General features: G+C 56.1%; 2 protein-coding genes, 1 long non-coding RNA gene and 1 other non-coding gene across 4 annotated transcripts in view; all 4 read right to left on the bottom strand.

The window, feature by feature from the left end:
- The window catches only part of LOC121468955 (uncharacterized), a 2,238,800-nt gene that overhangs the window by 398,355 nt on the left and 1,820,445 nt on the right, over positions 1 to 20,000 (bottom strand). Inside the window, 1 exon segment of the mRNA XM_072920965.1 lies at positions 13,529 to 14,190. Within this exon segment, the coding sequence (XP_072777066.1) occupies positions 13,529 to 14,190 (662 nt within the window).
- On the bottom strand, positions 1,720 to 5,522 carry LOC140681342 (uncharacterized). Its single transcript, XR_012052527.1, has 4 exons — positions 4,988 to 5,522; positions 4,546 to 4,704; positions 4,248 to 4,359; positions 1,720 to 3,822 (listed from the first exon to the last, which is right to left on the bottom strand). It is a non-coding gene; the product is annotated as an uncharacterized lncRNA (long non-coding RNA).
- Positions 5,523 to 6,637, bottom strand: LOC116807418 (uncharacterized). Its single transcript, XR_012052530.1, has 3 exons — positions 6,487 to 6,637; positions 6,081 to 6,230; positions 5,523 to 5,892 (listed from the first exon to the last, which is right to left on the bottom strand). It is a non-coding gene; the product is annotated as an uncharacterized protein (transcript).
- LOC140681313 (serine/threonine-protein kinase pim-1-like) lies at positions 6,900 to 11,118 on the bottom strand. Its single transcript, XM_072920879.1, has 4 exons — positions 11,072 to 11,118; positions 7,887 to 8,031; positions 7,321 to 7,683; positions 6,900 to 6,905 (listed from the first exon to the last, which is right to left on the bottom strand). Exons 1-4 carry the CDS (start codon positions 11,116 to 11,118, stop codon positions 6,900 to 6,902), a joined length of 561 nt encoding a protein of 186 aa, XP_072776980.1.

Below are 20,000 nucleotides of genomic sequence, written 5' to 3'. Positions count from 1 at the left end.
TTTGGAGAGCGCTGCCAGGGATGCCCAGGGTGGGACTGTTGGTGTCTGGGCAGGGCAGGGGTGGCACTGGATGGTCCCTGGGGGTCCCTTCCAGCTCAGGGGCGTCTCTGACTTAGGAGTGATCCGATAAACGCCTCATATGAAACCGATGTACCGCAATAACCACACCCTTTGTCTTGGTTCCGTGCTCTTACGAGCTCTAAACGCCGCACGGGCGGCGCGGGCCGGTCCCGGGAGCGGTTCCGGGGCAGCCCCGGCGGGCGGGGCGGGGGCGGTTCCGGGCCGGTGTCCGCCGGCACCGCCGCTCCCTCGGGGCCGCTCGGAGCCGGTGTCCGCCGGCACCGCCGCTCCCTCGGGGCCGCTCGGAGCCGGTGTCCGCCGGCACCGCCGCTCCCTCGGCGGGCGGGCAGGACCCGATGGCGCTGCGGCCGGAGCCGGAGCACTCGCTGTGGCTGTCGCTGCCGCTGTCGCTGCCGCTGCCGGAGCTGGGCTCGGCCGGGCCGAGCGGCAGCAGTGGGAGCGGCAGGCGGACGCGGCCCCGTGCCCGCGGTGTCGGTGTGCGCCGGGGCGGCACCTCCAGCCGGGGGTCCGAGGACGAGGGGAGCGGCCGCATCCCGCTGCTCGGTGAGTGCCGGCCCCGCCGCCCCGGCGCGGCCCCGCCGCCATCCCTCCTTCCCTCCTCCTCCTCCCTCCCGCCGCGGGCCCGGGCCGGGAGCGCTCCGAGCCGCCCGGCGGGTGCGGCTGGGGAGGGCCGGTCCTGGCCGGGCACAGCGCCGGGCACAGAGCCGGGGCTTCGCGGGGAAGGCGCTGAGGACAAGCCCGGCCAAGGGCTCGGAGTGCTCGTGTGCCCCCAGAGCCCCTGGAACTCTGGTGTGGGGTGCTCTGTACAAGCGCTTGTGGCCTGAGGCAGAGGGATTCCTCACAGGGACACGGAGCCATTGGAATGGGAATGGCCTCAGGATGAAGGAAGGCAGGGTTAGCTGAGTATCAGAGGAAGTTTTTCCCGGTGAGGGTGGGCAGGCCCCTGTGGCTGCCCCTGGATCCCTGGCAGTGTCCCAGGCCAGGCTGGACCCTGGGGCTTGGAGCAGCCTGGGACACTGGGAGGTGTCCCTGCCCACGGCAGGGGGTGGAATGGGATGAGCTTTAATGTCCCGACCACAACTTAGTGATTCTGATGGTCTTCCTGAGGTCAGTCAGCCTGAGGAGCTGTTGCAAATTCCGGCTGAAAGATGAAAGCTCATCATTTACACTGTGTAAAGCAAGAATGAATGCTTAAAAAAATTCTAACGTGTGAAAGACAATAGCATAGTTTTTGTTCATCAGGAAAAGTCTCAGGGATTGTGTAAGTCACAGGAAACAGTGGGGCAGGAGGGCCACCAGACAGCAGAAAAAAGACCCCTAGCAACACGCCGCGCAGATGCAGAGCACGTCGAGAGTGTAACAAAGTCCGGAACTGAAGGGGTATAAGAACTGAAAGACCGGGAGGTGCGGGGCGAGCCGTTGGGGGGAGCAGAGGCTCCCCGGCCGCCCAGCGCTGCATTTGCCCGTACTGCTTGCTTGCTAAATTAATAAAAGTCTCTTTATAAAGTGACACAAATTGGTCCCGTGTCATAATTTATAACAGAGTGATGGCTTTTCTCTTCCTAGGTAAGACTCTAGGCTGGAGGGGGCCCTGTCTCACCAGTGGGCAGGGTCAGCACCAAAGACACAGACACCAACTGAAGGAATTGTGTCATTTATATCATGCACAGCTGCAAAGAATTACAAAAGGATAAGCTCAGCAAAGCACATCATCATTAGCAAAGCATTACAAAAGAAGCTCAGCAATGCATCCAGTCATTGCTACCAGAGATTGCCTGGAGTGATTAAGGAAAGATCCATCACCAGTTAGCCTCAGGCTTTACCATCATCCACAGCTACACATCAGCTGGGGGAAGCCAAGGACTGGAGAGCCACTCCCAGACACTGGGAATTCCTGCAGGTGCCTCCACCTCTGCAAGCAATGAGGCTCCAAGCCCAAAGCTGTGAGAGGACCCAGCTTTTACACTGTTAAACAAACAAGCTGGCATCACTGCCACTGCGAGAACATCTGCTTTCATTCTCCTGACTGCTTTCTCCCAAAGCCTGGCCAGGGCTGAAGGAGGAACCAAGGGAGTTGACTTTGATCCTTCACCCCCAAACAAGGCCAGATGGGGCCTTGTCTGTTTCTAAATACAGAAAGATAAATCCGTGTTTTATCAAGGAACACATGCATTGATCCTGTTGTTAATCGTGCTTCCTTAATGAGTGGATACAAATACAACATTTGCTTGGAAGATTCATCTAGAGGTGAGCTTTGCCTCAGGGCCTGTTCAGGCCTTGATCACAACCTGTTCAGGCCTTGGTACTTTGATCGGTCCTGAGACCTACAATCAACTACAACCTTTGTAACAATTCTTTCAGTAACACAGCCTAGATTTAGGTATTAGGCATAAAGGCATCTCCTCTTGTTCTACAATTAAGTGCAGTTTAACTTCATTACTCAGAGCTATTCACGTTCCTTTTAAAACATGCCTAAATAGTTGCTATTCTCTGTTATTTATCAAATGCCTCTCTTTTCTTGAGACTGTCTCTTTTAAGAAAGGTCTCAATACTCCACTTCCCAGCACAAAGTGTCACAGCAACTCACCAAGTGCACACACTGCAATGATGACAGGCCCTGCCACCAATGCATTTCACAGCAGCCTCGAATTTGGCAGCCACGAACCCAATCCCACCAAGAAGAATTTTCTTCTTTCTGCCACTCTTCTACTGCTCCTTCTGTCAAGGTGATTCCTGACTGTTGGCCTTCAAACCCATCACTGCTAGCAGTGCAACATCCCCGTCCCCTGATAGCCCAGGTTCCTCCTTGGCCAGCAAGCAGATAATCCAAGGCCATGCGGTTCTCTGGAGTCCCCATTTGTGTTTGTTGGAGCTCATAGATTGTGCTAATGGGCATTTCAACAGTATCATTTACTACCTCTTCTAATAATCCATTCAGCTCATTCATGTCAACTCCACGGGATGGGGCAGCGCACATGGGGCACAGGGTGAACCAGAATCCTTTGCTTTCAGAAACCCAAGGCACTCTTTGGGTGGAAAATGTTCTCTGGGCCCTAAGTCTTCCGTGTGGTCGTTGCTGAAGGACCCTAAATGGGGGCCCTGCAGCTGGGAGCGGTGTGACACTGACACTGACCAGCTGCAGCACCCCAAGTTCTACTGACATTGGGAGTGAAGGTAAAGCACAGAAATCTTCTGACACTGTAGCCTCTATAACTGTAACAGGGTTTGGTTTCTCCTGAGCGGAAATCTGAGTGAATCCTGTCACACTGATCGTTGTATTCCCGTGTCCCACAGCACAGGTTTCTCTAACTGTCCCTTCATTGACTCCGTTACGAGGCAGAGCCCATTGACAGAGTTCTGGCCACCCCACAGGGTGGGCCCTCCAAGGGAACCCCATTCCTCCCAACTTCAGCTGAGAACATACCCAGCAATTAGTGACACTGTGTGCTTTGGCTACCTTGGTCTTTAAATTTCCAAAACATTTTGATGACTGATCCCTTGGTGAAACTCTGGAGGTGTTTTGGCAAACGTCAGTAGTACTTTAGTGACACCGTTCTTCATTCTTTTTGCTCAATGTCATTCAGGTTAGGAACAATAATTCTGTTGTCCATGGAGCTGGCAACTTTTTAATTCCAGAATAATGCCCCCAAGGTCCTTTAGTGTTCAGCTTTACCATGTTGTCTGTGGGTAACAAGGCTTGGTGGGGCCCTTTCCCTTTTGGCTGGAAGAGGGCCAGGACCTCTGCTTAAAGAAAAAAAAAGGAAAAAGAAAAAAAATACAATTAGATGAATTGTAAAAGATACAAATAAAATCCAAGTGTTAGTGAAACAACTTCTGTAACTTTGCATTAAGAGGTAAATGATCTTTTTAAAAAGAGAACTCAGTTATTTACATTGTAAATGTGCTGATGGCATGGATCCATCTTACTGACCTCAACAGCCTTTTTTACAGTTTTTGGGGTTTGCTTCCAACATTGTTATTTTAAATTGTGGTCGAAGCAATAGGAAATTGATTGGGGCCCTTCCAGCTCCAGGCAGGACTGGGAATCTCAACTCTGTCAAACCCCAAATCCTTTAGAAGATGACCTTCCTTCTCACTCTGGGAATGAGCTGCACATTCCCTCTGAAATTGTCAGGGGTTTCTTACGGATGAAAAATCCCACTTACGGCTTTTTGCTCTGCTTTGGAAGTGGGAAGGGCAATTCTCCATCCATCAGCTCCAGACTGCACTGCCTCAGGAACACGGCTCACTTGCCAGCTTTGGCCACTCGTGGCACTTCTAGAGGAGGAAGAAAGTGCAACTGCACACTTCCAGCCAAAAAGAAATGAAGAATGAATAGTGGAGATCCAGGCGTTCCTGCGGAGATCCAGGGGTTCAGCTGGGACTATGGGGAGTTTGGGTCCTTGCCAATTGGATGTGTGTCCCCAGCTGCAATCTCCTGGCCTGCAGGGGAGTCTCACTCACCTGCCAAAGCAGAAAGCTCAGGCACTGTGCTCCAACGGGCTCGTCTGATGCAAAGCTGTCAGAGCAATGTGAGGGCAGAGCCAGCCCAGCTGTGCCCGGGGCAGAGCCCAGCAGAGCCCTGGCAGAGCCCAGAGCAGCCTCAGCACCCGCAGAGCCCGGCTGCAAGGAGAGAAACCAGAAAGCGCCCGTCAGCTGAAGGCTGCTGTCCCCTTGTCCCAGCTGCCCACAGAGCCCAGGCCATGCTGGCTGTGCCCAGAGCTGTGCCCAGAGCTGCCCATCACTGCTGCCTTTGGGAGCAGAGCAGGAGGGCAGGACATTCCCAGCCTGCAGCCAGCCACAGCACATCCAGCCCTCAGCAGCTGCCCAGAGCAGGAGCCTCCTTGTGCTTGTTGCTGTCTCCCAAAAGCTCTGATCCCACCATGCCAAGCAGACGGGGACTCACCTCACGCCATCCTCCGCTGGGAGAAAAGCTGGTCCCAAACGATGTCCTCAGCCTTCTCCAAGGGCACGGCCCATCCACGCTGCAGCTGCTCCCAGGCACTTCCCAATCCCGACTGGACCTTACATAGAACGCTTCCTCTAGAAAAACAAACAACAAACTGTTGAAAAGAGATTAGAGACAAGGGGAAACAAGAAAAAAACTCTTATCTCTGTCAGAAGTCTGAGGAAGGCCCAACCCCTACATGCTAGGGAAAATCCCACCCATGGGGGAGAGAAGGCCACACTTTCTCTCTTCCCTCCTGCACTGCCCCCCAAAATAACGGTGATCCCAAAGCAAACAAGGGCAGTGGAGCAGCCCAAGCCCTTCCTTGCCTGCAAAGCAAAGCAGCCCCTGCACAGGTTCTGGAGTCCCACCTCTGCTCCCGCCATGGGGGCTTCTCTGTGCCGGGCTGGCTGCCCCAGCCCCAGCCCCAGCCTCAGCCCAGGCCATGCTGGGTGCTGGGGGCTGTTGGCAGGGCCAGGAGCCCACTCCCATCTTGTATCCACCCCAGCCCACGCCCCCAGCCCTGCCAAAAAGCAGCTGGGCAGCCGACTGAAGTTGCATCTGCCCCAGCAAAGGGAGAAACTTTTGTTCCCAGCCAGTCTGAGCAATGCCCAAATCTGGGAGCATTTCCCCGGCTGTGGACTCATCTGCGAATTCGCTGTGGAGCCTGGCTTTGAAGACGGTGCCACAAGTCCATCATCTTCAGCTGCCAGTGGCCAGGTTGAGGAAGAGGTGTCATCCTTGATGTTGTCGTCGCTGTCTCCAGCAGCAGCAGCAGCCCCACCTGGTACAGCTTCTCCAAGGACTCCTTCTCCTTCCCTGGGGGTCAGACCAGGCTGTCAGGGTTCTGCCCAGGGCCCCAGCTGTCAGGGAAGCAGGACAAGCAAAACCAGCTCGGATGGCAGCCACCAGTGCTGGGCAGAGCAGCTCAGCTCCAGCACAAGGGCTGCGTGTTCCCACCCAACAATCCCAGTGCATTGATACAGGCAGGGAAAAAAGTCTGGGTTTCCTTGCTTCTGATTGCCAGGGCATGTGTGGACCTGTAACTTACCAGGGCCCTGGAGCAAAGTGTGCATGTGGCTCTCTCCCTTTTTCTATGGCAGGTGAATATCCTGTATCCAAGGATCACAGAACAGATCTTCTAATGAAGGTCTGTCCAAGAAGTGCATGGATAAACACCACCTGATAAGATCTTGGCACTCTGGGCAGAGAAACCAGAAACCACCGGTCAGCTAGAGAAGGCTCCTGTCTGCTTTGCCCCACTCTTCCCATGCCCAGGCCATGCTGCTTTTGTGCTCAGAGCTGTGCCTAAACTTTCCCATCAATTCCCTGTTGTGGAGGAGAGCAGGAGAGCAGGACATGTGCCACCTCCTCAGCGGCTGCCAGAGCGAGATGCTCACAAGCTGCTGCTGTCTCCCAGCACTGGTATTCCCCCGTGGCCAGAGATGAGGATCCACCTGGAGAGAGCCGCTGTGGCAGCGAGAGCTGATGGTCCCAGCTGATCTTCCGGCCCCTCCTGAAAGGGTGCTGCCCACAGACCATCTGGTGCAGCAGGATGCCCAGGGACCAGATCGTTGCTGCCTCGCCATGGTACCAGCCCAAGTGGGTCCATTCCGGGGGGCTGTATGACAGTGTTCCTGTGGAATACAGATGGAGTTCATCAGGGGGATGCTGCTGCTTCCAGAGCCTGGCCCCAGCATCCCTGGGCGTGCAGGGGCCGCCCCAGTGGCACACGGGGCGACTGCTGCACTCTCGCCAGCACCTGGGACATGTGTACAAACTCAGGGCTGGACAAGAAGCCACTGGTGTTGGAAGAGGGCAGCAGAAGCCCCGGCAAGGCCTGACCGTGACATGCAAGGCAAAAACCCACTCAGGGCTGGGGGAAAAATCATCTCCTTATCCTCCCTGCCTGCAGTGCCCTAAAAATATTATGAAGCCAAGGCAAACAAGGTGAGTGGAGCAGCCCAAGCCCTTCCTCTCACCTGCACACCAAACTGGCTGGTGCACTGGTTCTGGCTCCCTCCTATGCTACCCCCACCCACGGGTGCTTTTGTCGGGCTGGCTGCTGCTGCTCCAACCCCAGCCCCAGGCAGAGTGGTGGGCAAAGGCTGCCAGTGGGGCTGGAAGATGCCTCCCCACCCAGCCCCGCTCAAAAGCAACTCAGGGGAAGGCTCAGTACCCTGACTGGCAGCAAAAGGGAGAATCCTCGCTGCCACACCCAGCTTGGCCTGTGAGATGTTGGGCCATGAGGTGGCGGGACCGGGCGCACACCCCTGCCCAGGCTCACCTGCAAAGTGAGTGTAGGCTGTGTCTTGCAGGTAGGTGCCGCAGCCAAAGTCGATCAATTTTGCCTGGCCAGTGGCCAGGTCAACCAGGATGTTCTCTGGTTTGATGTCGCGGTGCAGGACCCCTCGGCTGGTGCAGTGCCGCACGGCCTCCAGCACCTGGCGGAACAGCTGCCGTGCCACCTCTTCAGACAGGAACCTCCGTGCCCGAATGAAATGCAGGAGGTCCTGAGACCGCTCCGGCCGCTCCAGCACCATCACGATGTTGTTGGGGAGCTCAAGCCACTCCAGCAGCTGGACCACACCAGGGAAGCCAGTGGACACCTTGTCCAGCAGCACGATCTCCAGGGGTGCGCTGGTGCCGTCGGGCTGCGGGAGGACCACGGTGCCACCAGTGGGACTGATGTCCTGCCAGGGCTGGGGAACCCCTCAGCCAGCCGGGATGCTCTGCGCCCTGCGCTGGCCCCACGCCCGCTCCCCATCGAGGGGTCCTGGTGGCTTCCCCCATGCCGGGCCTCGCCTCATCCCCGCCCGGCACGGCCCGGCTGTTCCCGCTGGCCCCGCTCACTCACCAGCTCGCCCCAGTGCCGGACGCGGTTCCGTGGCACCCTTTTGATGGCCACCTGCAAACCAAAGGCACCACCGGGTTCAGCTCGCCGCCCGCCCTGCTGAGCCCCATCCTCCTCCTCCCTCTTCCTCCTCCTTCTACTCCTCCTCCTTCTCCTCCTCCTCCCCCTCCTCCGCCTCCTCCTCCTCCTCCTTCTCTTCCTCCTCCTCCTCCTACTCTTCCTCCTCCTCCTCCTTCTCTTCCTCCTCCTGCCCCCTCCTCCTCCTCCTCCTCCTGCGCCTCCTCCTCCTCCTTCTTTTCCTCCCCCTCCGCCTCCTCCTCCTCTTCCTCCTTCTCTTCCTCCTCCTCCTCCTTCTTCTCCTCCCCCTCCTCCTTCTCCTCCTCCTTCTCCTCCTCCTCCTCCTTCTTTTCCTCCCCCTCCTCCTCCTCCTCCTCCTCCTCCTCCTGCGCCCGCCGCCGGCCCCGCCGCTCACCGGGGCACCGTCCGAGAGTTGCGTGGCTGCGAAGACGCTGCCGAAGCCGCCGCGCCCCAGCAGCGAACCCACTCGGTAGCGCTGCTGCAGCGCCTCCTGCGCCTTCCCTGCGGGCGGGACGCGGCTGTCAGCGCTCGGCCCGGGGCCAGGAGCGGCCCCCGAGCGCCCCTCAACCGCCCCGGGCCGGCCATCCCCAGGCCTTCGGTCTCGGGAACGGGACACGGGAGGCTCGGGGCCGGCGGCCGCGCTGCTGAGCAGCGGAGCTCGGGCCGGGGAAGCCGCGGCGGAGGCGGCAGCGGCCGTGCCGCGTGTGTCCTCCGCGGGGCCCGGGAGGAGCCGGGGCCGGGGCCGGGGCCGGGGCCGGGGCCGGGGCCGGGGCCGGGGCCGGGCTCGGGCCAGGCGGAGCCAAAGGGTGGCGATACCCCAGCCCCAGGCACTGATGCCCGCCCAGCAGCGCCACCGCCAGCACGCCCAGAGCCGGGCGGAGGCGAGACCGCGGCGGGGCGGGCGGGGGCGGGGACGGGGCAGCCCCGCCCGGGGCCGGGGGCGGGCCGGGGGCATGGCCCGGCCCGGCATGGGGGAGAAGGAGGCGGGGAGAGGGGAGGGACAGCGGGTGAGGGACACCGAGAGGAAGGTGTCCCACAGCCGGAGAGAAAGAAGAGAAAGAGAAAGAAGAGAAAAACTGCTTTTGCTGCCGCTGCTGCCGCCGCTGCTGCCGCCGCCGCCGCTGCTGCCTCTGCAACTGAAGCACCGAGGCCGTTTGTCCGCGTGTCCGTTCCCCGCTCGCCCCACGGCCGAGCCCCGCGCGCCCCGGGGACAGCCCCTTCCTCTGTCCAAACACGGGAACTTTGCAGTGTTCAGCCCAGACCCAGAGTCCTGACTCCTGCCCAGGGGCACAGGAATCCCCTCGGCCGCTGCTGTGCATTGTCCCTGCTGAGGGTCAAACACTATTGGGGCACATTCCCTGGGTGTAGGATTCATACGTGACCCAAGCACTGCACTTATGTCTCCAGCGTTGCTTTCCAGTAAAAACAGGGGAAGGAAAACTGTGTGTAGCTCATGGTATTTTAGAGTGTCTAAAACTTGCCAAATTGTGGATCTTAGAAGTGAGATCCATTTGCAATTAATGGGAGGGGGAAGTAGTGTAAGATGGAAAAGGGGAGCATAAAAATAAACAGAGAAAAACATCTTGGATTATTTCTTTCCATTTTCATTTCATTTCTTAAAAGCTCTTTCAGTTTTCCCAGAATCTTCTCCACAATCCTGTTTGCTCTTTCCAAGAACCTTTGCTGGAGAATGAGGAAGCTTTGAGCAGTTTCTGTCACAAGATGTGCCACCAGCTGCAGCTTCTCTTGGCTTCTCACACCGTGTGTGCAGCTCGACTCTTGCAGAAAAGTGGGACAAATATTTGAAGAACTTTATAGCTTGTTCTTTCTTTTCCTTGTGGGCTGGGCAGTTGTGCCATGGGTGAGATTTTCACTGTTATTGCTCTAGCCTAAGAAACCATGACGGGCTCCCGGGAATTGTCAGGGAATGCAGAGAAAGAATCTCCAGAGCCTGCAGCCAGAACTGGAGAGCAGTGTGATAATCGTTCCAACATGCCCATGGACATCTTGAAAATGATACAGAAGATGAAAATGGGCTGACAGAGGGAGTTTGTTTCTGTGTTCAGTTTAGAAGCTTCCACCTCTCGAGCACTGATATAAATCAAGAGTACAATCAGTGCATGAAAAGCACCAGAACAAGCTGGTCCTCTCAGTGGATGGCTGAAAGAATCTGAAAAGGAAAAAAGCAGGGAATGATTTTGTGAACTTTCCCTGTACAATGGAACATTTTTACTAATAATTTCCAACCCTTTCCTTTGCTTTTGTCCTTCCTAACAAGGCCATTTTCATCCCAGATTCCCCATGAAGTAAGAACCCTGAGCTTGTGGAAGTGCCTGAAAGATGCCCTGTTCCTCTGCAGGGACACTCAGGCTGGAGCAGGAGCCCTCTCTGGGGAAGCCTCCTCCGAGCTGGAATTTGTGCCGTGCTGGGAGAGGAGGAGGAGGGGAGAAGGCTGGGCACTGTGTGGCAGGAGCAGGGATTTGGGCCGCAGGACATTCCGTCTGTGCCGCTGCCCCACAATGGGCGGGAACGCTGTGGGGATAACTGGGGGACACTGGAGCGGAATATGGATGGCACTGGAGGAACTGGGAGGGCCTGGGAATTAACTCAGGTGTATTGGGAGGGACTGGGCTGTACTGGGATGGATTGGAGGGGCACTGGGGCTGTACTGGGCTGTACTGGGGATGAACTGGGCTGTGCTGGGAGGGACTGGAGGGGCACAGGGGTTGTCCTGGGCTGTACTGGGGATGAACTCGGCTGTACTGGGAGGGATTTTAAGGCACTGGGGCTGTACTGGGCTGTACTGGGGATGAACTGGGCTGTGCTGGGAGGGATTGGAGGGGCACTGGGGCTGTACTGGGCTGTACTGGGGATGAACTGGGCTGTGCTGGGAGGGATTTTAAGGGCACTGGGGCTGTACTGGGCTGTACTGGGGATGAACTGGGCTGTGCTGGGAGGGATTTTAAGGGCACTGGGGCTGTACTGGGCTGTACTGGGGATGAACTGGGCTGTACTGGGAGGGACTGGAGGGGTTGAATGGGCTGTTCCCGCCTCTGCTGCCTCCCATTTGCTGAGGCTCCCGCCCATCACAGCCGCCAACCAATCAGCGCCAGGGATCGATCATGGCTTTGGGGGCGGTGCCTGGAGCCTGCGCCATCTTTTCTTTTGCCTACAACTCCCGTCATGCTCTGCGGCCCCATAGAGCCCCATTAAAGCCGGGACTACAACACCCATCATGCCTCGCGCACCACAGACCCTCGGTATCCGCCCCCATCTGTCCCGTAAGTGTCCCCCAGACCCTCCGGGATCCCCAAGTGCCCCTCAGCGCCCATTCAGGACCCCCCAAATTTCACTGGCAAAGTACAGAAGAACAAGAAACTTTGGAAAAGCATTTAATACAAAACCAATCCAGTTTAAATCACTTGTCATAGGAGTAACTTCATTCACTCAGCCCATTTAGTCTGGAAAGGTTTAAAGGCTTAAGTTGTTCAGGTTACCAAAAATGTTCCATATAAAGAGCATTAGAAGGAGAGGAAGGAGAGACAGAGGAAGGCAGAAGCTCCACAGTGTGGGAATCCAGGGCTTCCCTCTGGCTGCCCTGGAGGGCCTGGGACCCTGGCAGGGGTCAGGAACCCCCCTGTACAGAGCCCCCAGAGACACTGTCTCTGATCTCTGTCCATGGAAAAGAGTTTTCAATCCTACAGGATGAATTACAAGCTCTGAGTGTTTGATACGAGTAATAATTAAGTGTGGCACAAGTGCAAAAGTAAAATTTTAGGTTTCTAGATTAGGGGTTCAAAGGGGACAAGATGGAGGAAATTGGGTGTGTCTTGTCCTTTTTCTCCTCCTTCATGCCCTCCCTGTTTCACGGGAAAGGCCTCGCAGCGTTTTTCACAGACAGCGTCCGGACGTCCGTAATTCTTTGCTTTTTATTGTCTTGAAATTGTCCTAACTCTTAAATTTTTATTACTCTAATTGTTAATTTATTACTCTAATTATTAAACTTTATTCTTATTAAATAAACTCAGGGATGCTGAGAGGGACAGGAGGGGCTTTGGTGCGTCCTGGGGAGGTGAGGAAGGGATCACGAGGGAGGTTTCAGGGGATCCTGAGTGGGCTGGGAGGGACCAGGAAGGTACTTGGAGGGGATTGGGTGTCTGTGAGAGTTTTTGGGGGGTCCTGACCCCTGTGGACCCCCCAGAGATGCCACTGGATGCTGCCGCAGCAAGATGCTGACAGGAACTGGGGACGCCGAGATGGGCTTCGCCTTCCCGGCACTGGGGATTGGGTTCTACCTACGCAAGAAGGTCAGGGGGTGCCCGGGGGTCGTGTCGCCTCTCCCCCAGAGTCTGTGTGCTCCCCCCGGGGCCCCCGGCCCGGTGTCACCCCCTTTTCTCTGCCCACAGAGCTCCTGAGCCACCGGCCACAGGACCCCCCGCTCCATCCCCACGCTGATTTTGGGGGGTCCTGTGTACCCCCAGCCCTGCTGTCACTCTGCCCCTGCCCGCCTGCTCCCAGTGTTCCCAGTAACGCTTCCCAGTTAAACCCAGCCCAGTTTATGGGGGCACTGGGGAGGGACTTGGGGGGACCCCACGGCGGGGCCGGCACTGGGCAGGGAGGGCGGGGTCCGGGTGGGGAACACTGCCTGCTGCGGGTCTGCCCGGCAACTGCTGAGTCATCAGCGCCGCTCTCTCTGATTGGCTGACTCGTGTCCCCCGCATTCTCTCATTGGCTGAGGAGAGGCCCGGGAGTGCAGAGAAGGAACGGGAGAGATCCCGCCCCGAGCAGCGGCACGGGGACAACAGACCCAGCCCGGGCACAGGGAGGGAATTTATTAATTACCAAACCACGGGGACAACAGACCCAGCCCGGGCACAGGGAGGGAATTTATTAATTACCAAACCACGGGGACAACAGACCCAGCCCGGGCACAGGGAGGGAATTTATTACCAACCAAACCACGGCAGCACGAGGAGAAGGGAAAGAAATCCCTCCAACACCTTCCCCCACCCAACGGGGATCACCCACAACAGGGATATCCACCAGGGAGAGACGGGGACATCCGAGATTAGACCAAAGCCAATTTTATTGTGTGTACCAGGTGTTTATACAGGGATTTACTTGTAGGGTGCTTATATATGGCTCTGGTTTTGGTACAATTTCTCATTGGTTACACATTCTTCATGACATCCAGTAACCTGGGAACATTTACCTTATCACAAAGACTCACACCATTTTTTCTGGTCACTTCTTGCCCAGGGAGACTTAAACTGTGTCTGTGTCTCCCACAGTTTCTGCTCAGTCAGGCCTCAGATATCGGGCCCCTTTATCAGCTCCATTGCTTTACTCTCTGTTTTATTCCCCATACGGGGGCACCAGGGCTCTGCCCAACGGGGATCACTGGGGATCATCCAGCCCGGATCCTCCCATGGGGGATGGAGCTGGAGCAGCGCACCAAGCTCTTCCCTCCCTCTCTTCCCTCACTCCAAGCTCTTCCCTCACTCTCTTCCCTCACTCCAAGCTCTTCCCTCACTCGAGGCACTCACAGGGCTTCCCTTAGTGGTGCCTCCGCTGGTGCTGGGTCAAGTTTGAGCTCCTGGAGAAGCTCTTCCCACACTCCCCACACTTGTAGGGCCTCTCCCCGGTGTGGATGCGCCAGTGCCTGGTGAGGCTGGAGTTGTGCTTGAAGCCCTTCCCGCAGTCGGGGCAGCGGAAGGGCCTCTCCTCTGTGTGAATCCGCTCATGTAGGAGGAGATTGGAGCTGGTCTGAAACCTCTTCCCACACTGGGGACACTCGTAGGGCCTCTCCCCGGTGTGGATGCGCTGGTGTGTTCTCAGGGCTGAGCTCTGCCCAAAGCTCTTCCCACATTCCAAGCAATCATAGGGCCGTTCCCCAGTGTGGATAACCTGGTGCTGGATCAGGCCAGACTTGTGTCTGAAACCCTTCCCACACTTCCCACACTCGTAGGGCCTCTCCCCGGTGTGGATGCGCCGGTGCTCGGTGAGGTTGGAGTTTCGCTTGAAGCCCTCCCCGCAGTCGGGGCAGCGGAAGGGCCTCTCCTCTCTGTGAATCCGCTCATGTCTGAGGAGATGGGAGCTGGTCTGAAACCTCTTCCCACACTCCCCACACTCGTAGGGCCTCTCCCCAGTGTGGATCCTCTGGTGCACGATCAGTCTGGATCTCCGGCTGAAACCCTTCCCACATTCCAAGCACTCGTGGGGCTTCTCCCTGCCATGAGGCTCCTCCACCAGCTCCGAGCTCCGGCTGGATCTCCGCCCGCCTTCCTGGCTCAGGGGGGCTCTTTCCTCCCTGCAGCTCCCTGGGCTGGGTTTGCAGCTCCTCCTCCTGCAGCATCTCCGGGGCTTTTCCTCCTCCTCCATCCAGACACGCCCAGGGAATGAAAAATCCTGGTTTGGGGAAAAAAACAAGAGGAGAGCACCTTGGACTGGAGGTTCCTCCTTGCCCCAGTTCATCTCAGGAAGTCATTGAGAATCTTGTGTCTGTAAGAACCTCCAAAACACCAAGATTTAGCCCCAAAATCCCACAAACTTCAAGATACAGATCAAAAAGTCCCCAAACATCACAAGTCAGCAAAAACCTCCCCCAAAACATAAAGATTCAGCTGCCACATAAAACCAAAGCACCAACATTTAGCCCAAGAAAGCTCAGAAACACCAAGATTCACCCCGTGAAAATCCTGGATCCCCCTCCACAGTCACCTGCTGCATGTGGGGGGAGCAACGCTCCTGGGGCTGGAGGGAGGCTGCAGATACAGGGAGGGGTGGAACCTTCTGCTGCTTCCTCTTTCTGCTCCTCCTCCTCCTCCTGTGTCCCTACTCTTCCTCACACTCCTCTTCCTCCTGCTATTCCTCCCCCTGCACAATCCCACCCTCTCCTGCCACCTGCATCGTTTGACCATTCTGTTCCTCAAGCCTGCTTCTCCTTCCCTTCTCCTCCTGCCCCCAGGCCCAGCACCCACTGCCGGCTCCCTCTTCCCCCCAGACCCACAGCATCCCAGCCGAGGGGCAGGGATGGAGCTGGGGCAGGTCGGGCTGGGGCAGCGCTGGGCTCTCGGCCGCTCCCGCCCGCACTCGGTCCCCACTGCAGCCGCTCCCGCCAGGACAGCGCGGGGGGGCCCGGCCTTGGCGCTGCCCCACTCCCACCTCCCCAAATTCCCCTCGGGGGGCGATGGGGCCGAGGGGGAAGGCTCAGAGGGCCAGGGAGCTGTAAACAAGGGAGTGACAGGAGAAGGAATCGGTTTCAGAAAATGTTATTAATTGATGACACAGACTGATGCTCAGCCAAGGCCCTGCTCTATTCATGAACTTCCAGAAGAACAACAAAGACTTAACAGAGCCATGAATATCGTTTGCTATATAAAAGCAGGGAGCATATTAAGGGAGTATGTAGTAGGTGGATTGGGAAGTCTGTAGCTCTCAAGTACTTCAGCCAGTGGGGAAAGCAGAGGGAGATGTGGCCAGGAGAATTAGGATTAAAGGGAGGCTGTGTCCTCCAACAATTGGAGAGATCCCATGGGGAATGTCCCATGGCCTCTCCCATTCTTAGGAATGAAATTAATTTCACAGGACTCCTCTGTCTGCTTTGTGGGCAGAATCCTCTGGTGATGTCAATGTTTCCGCACACCCTGGGGCAGGGAGTGCAGCTGAAGGTGCCTCACCCACTTTGGGTGATCGGCTCCCTTGGCTGGCGGCGGCACCGGGGATTGATTGGGGACCCGGGAGTGACCAGGAGACAGACGAGTGACACATCAGGGGGGTCTGTGAAGAGTCAGCAGGGAGAGAGCACTGAAAATCTCACCAGTGAGTGCCCTGGGATCTTCGGGGAGTGAACATGGCAGGGCACCCATGGAGGGGAGAAAAGGGAAAGCCAGGGAGGGGTCCTGGCCAAAGGGAGGATGATCCCAAAATGTCTCTGAAGGGTCCCTTGGGAGAATGCTGAGGTAGTTTGCACATTCCCCCAGAGGTAATTAAGGACATGGACACCCAGGGGGGCAATAAGGGAAGGGGAGAAGGGATTTGGACAACAGGGATGGATGGTGTTGGTGTGCTGGGAAGGGATCGGGTGAAGGGGAGTGTGCAGCAATATGGTTCAGGCCAGAAGCAGCAGGAGGAATGTGTGTGGTAAGAAAAAGGGTGATGGCAAAGAGGAGGAACAGAAAAATACTCAGGATGGGGATGTTTTTCAGCAGGGTCTTATCCTGACAATTTGCCAGCTGATACTTTGAATTCCCAGTTTCCAGGAGAGGAAAAGCAGGAGGTCAGGATGTCAGGGGTTTCTCTGTGGTGGGCAGCGGCAGCAGCGGGCGCAGAGGTGCGGGACCGGGAGCAGGGCTGGGGGCCTGTGGGGAGCTGCGGGGCCGGGCCGGGGCTGTGGGGCAGCCGGGGCTCAGCGCCGGGCGCTGCCTGAGCCCACCAGCCCCGGGCAGGGCCGGCAGTGGCCCCCGGCCCCCAGGAGGCTGCGGGACGCCCCGGCCGCTGCCCGGCCCCGGGGAGCTGCCGGCCCTGCCCGCCGGGGGGGCCGCCTTTGGACACTGCGGCAGGACAGGCACCGGCTCTGCCACACGGGCTGTGCAGGGGACCCTGAGCACAAGGAGCAAAACAAAGCAACCTCTGGGAAATGCAGAGTGCTCATGGAAGGTTCAGGATTTTCTGTTAAGGATTTGGCTTGGGTCCCTGCAGAAAGGAAAGATTTTGCAGAAAGCTCAGCAGCTCTCAGAGGATGAGCACCCACATGCAGTGACCGGGGCTGCAGGAGTGGCACAAGAAGGCCCTGCAGCACTTGGGCACAAAGGCACAGCAGCTGAAGGCAAGGAGGGATGAGCAAAAGGCCAAGCTGAAGGCAAAGGCCATGGCAGAGTTCCCACAGCCCCTGAGGGACCAACCCCAGGGCCCAAGGGGGCCCCAGCACCCAGGGGACGCGTCGGCCACAAGCACCTGGCAGAGGCATTGCCCTCCTGGCCAGGGCAGAGCCAACCCAAACAGCCCCTGGGAAGGAGTCAGGGCTCCAGCTGCAGCCCACAAGGACACTGCAAGCACAGACAGCAGCACCCTCAGGAGGAGCGAGTCCACCCCTGCATGGACATGGATTGTCAGGGCTCTCTGAGCTCCCATCCCACCGGGGACCCACCACACTGCAGCCCTGGAGAACATCCAGGCTGGGTCTGCATCCAGAGGAGGCCTCTCCTGATGGACACAGGGGCCTCTCCATCCACTCTGAATCTTGCACCTAAGGGGGGAACATTGTAAAGGAATGTTTTCATTATTAAGGGAATAACTGGGAAAGCTGAGCTGGTGTCATTTGTTCAATCACTATTAGGAGCTTTGGAGGATAGGTTTGAAATAAACCGATTTATTTTCTTCCTACTGTGATTGTTATTAACTAGGAAGGAATTTGATGGTGGCACTGTAATATTGTAAAAGGTGATACAGAGGCTATTGCTGCTGTACCTTTGTGTCAAATGTCTGGCAAGGCCTGTGCTGAAGGGAACCCAGAGGTGTGGGCAGCCCCAGAGGGAAAATTTGATGTGGAGCCTCTCCAAATTACTTGGAAGCAACCAGGACAAGTGGGGGCTAAAAGCAACACCCTGTTCCAGGGGAGGGAAGGAAGGGCTCACAGCCTGGTATGGAGTCCCTGCTGAAGGCAGGGCTTTTGGAGCCAGGGATGTCTCCCTACAGCACTCCTATCCTGCCACTCAGGGAATCTGATGGCTCCAATGAGGAGGACAAGAAGTGGTAGACACAGCTGCTGTGAAATGGCTGAAATTTCTAGATAAAAAACAACTTTTGAGTATTGAAAAAAAAAGTGCAAATGGCGGAGAAAAACGTTAAATATTTGGGACATATTTAGACTGAAGTTACGTGGTTGAATGACCAAGAGAAGGTGTGGGCAATCTCAGAAGTAACCTTATCCAGGACCAAAAAGGAGCAGAGACAATTCTGAGAATTATTAGGGAATTACACAGACTGGATTGAGGATTCTCTGTTCTAGCCAGAACATTGTATGACTTTGTAACCCCAGACAGCCTCCATGCTGTGGTATGGACGGGAGAAAGTGAATAAAACTTGAGAAAATGAAAAACCAAAAATATTGACTCCTCAGCTCTGGCTCTTCCAGACTCAGAAAAGAAATTGGAATTGTAGGGGAATGTTCAACAGGGCCATGTCAAAGGAATTCTTGGGGCAAAACGTTTCACCCAGTGGCAACAGTGGCCTCATTGTCTGCAGAATTGTGCAGCCACAGCTTCAACAGGAACCGAGGCCCAAAACCTGATGACAACAGGATCTCCAACTGTTCCAGTCTGCCATCAAGTTCAAGCTTTGATAACCAAAAGAGCCTCGCAATGGATGAGCAGTGCTCGGTTATTACAGTGTGGAACTTGTTCAGTGGCACAGGAGGATTCAGAACTGAGGACAGGGGAAGGGTTTAACCCAGCCTCCTGTTTGAACAGCCCCCAGAGGGGCTGGGAAGAAACCCAGCACTGCATTCAAGTGACACAGCTCCAGACCCAGCCTGGGGGAGATTCAGGAGACATTGCCTGGCCTGAGGCAGAAAATGTCTTTGTGGATGGCTCTTCAAGGGCAGCAGAAGGGAAAAGAGTCCCAAGACACGCTGTTATTGAGGAAAGGGAATCAGACAAAGCCCAGGTTACCCCCATGGTCAGCTCAACCAGCACAGCTGTGTGTGCTTGTAAGAGCCTGGCACTGAAATGCCCTGAGCAGGAAGGCTTCAATATCTTCTGGTGACACCATCTCACCTAACAGGGGGGCAAAAGCAATTCTGATTGCTCAGCAGCCACTGGATCACCTATTAAGGTATTTTTAAAAGAAATCATTCCAATAAAAGGGATTGTGGAAGCCATAGACGCAGAGAGCAGAACTCATTTTACAGGAAAGATCCTCCAGGGGGTTATGGCAGCTTTAGGAATACAATGGGACCTCCAGAACCCCTGGCACCCCCAGAGCTCACGATGGGTACAAAAAATGAAAGGGGAAAGAAAGAAACACCTTTGGAAGCTGGGGATAGAAACAAAGATGCCATGGGTACGGCTTTTGCCATTGGCTTGGGCAAGAAGAAGAGCCAGACCCAGGGCAGATATTCAATCATTTCCCCTTGCAATTGATTTCGGGAATTCCTTACCCTGGGAATTCTCCACCTAGTGCAGGGTGGAGATAAGGGATGCACATTTAAAGCAGTCTGTGGCCAGAATCCTGTCTCTGGTGCAATCTCTCCCCCAGGAAGCTGGGCTGGCACAGAGCCTGCCTTGGCACTTTGCTGTTGCCAACATCCCAGCAGGACATCGGCCCACACATCCTCTGCTGAAATCCTCGGCCTGGCCACCCTCCTTTGGCAGCTCCAGCACCGGGGACAGCCCTTGCTGCCACTGCTGCAGCTTCAGCGCTCTCTGGGCCTGCCCTGCCACAGCTGCTGGGCAAGAGCACGGGACAATTCCACTCTGGCTCTCACTCACACTCACACACTGCCCTGCCTGCCATGGCATCGATGGAAAATACACCAGCTCATAGACTTTAACATTGTTAACCTTTGATTTCTCTACTCTGGCTTGCTTTGCCTTGGCCCTGGGGAAAGAAATGTTAAAGGTTTTGTTAAGGGATGTTGCACCCCTCAATGGAGATGAGTTTAACATCTCAACACACTGGGAATGGCCCAAAAGATACCCACAAAGATAACGCCCAGCAGCAAAACATCAACCCCAGCAGCAAACAGCAACCAACACCTACCCCAGACACTGCCAGGGCTGCAGACACCTGGTCTGCAAAAGGCTGAGAAGGAAATCCAGCACTTCCCACCTCATTAACAGCAGAAGCAAAGAAATCCGGGTCCAATAGGAAACCAAATACTAAAAACTGCACAAGTTGAAACTTTGGAACATTAAACCAGTGAATTTAGACTGGTTCTGACTGTATCAAGTTTGGGGAAAATTTAGTAAAAGCCACGGAGCTTTTACTCTGATAGTATTTTATTTATTATATACTCCAATATATTTTACTGATACTTTA

The sequence above is a fragment of the Taeniopygia guttata genome, chromosome 34 (genome assembly GCF_048771995.1).
Source record: "Taeniopygia guttata chromosome 34, bTaeGut7.mat, whole genome shotgun sequence".
Lineage (NCBI taxonomy): Eukaryota > Metazoa > Chordata > Aves > Passeriformes > Estrildidae > Taeniopygia > Taeniopygia guttata.
Note: the sequence above shows the minus strand (reverse complement) of the source record. Positions and strands in the feature narration are given on the sequence as shown.

Excerpts from the sequence above, each read along its gene's own strand:
- LOC140681313 (XM_072920879.1), bottom strand. The coding sequence starts at position 11,118 with ATGGCGCAGGCTCCAGGCACCGCCCCCAAAGCCATGATCGATCCCTG. Across the intron at positions 8,032-11,071 it reads AAAGCCATGATCGATCCCTG|GAGGAGGAGTAGAAGGAGGA; the intron begins GCGCTGATTGGT and ends GAGGAGGAGAAG. Across the intron at positions 7,684-7,886 it reads TCCGGCACTGGGGCGAGCTG|CCCGACGGCACCAGCGCACC; the intron begins GTGAGTGAGCGG and ends GTCCTCCCGCAG.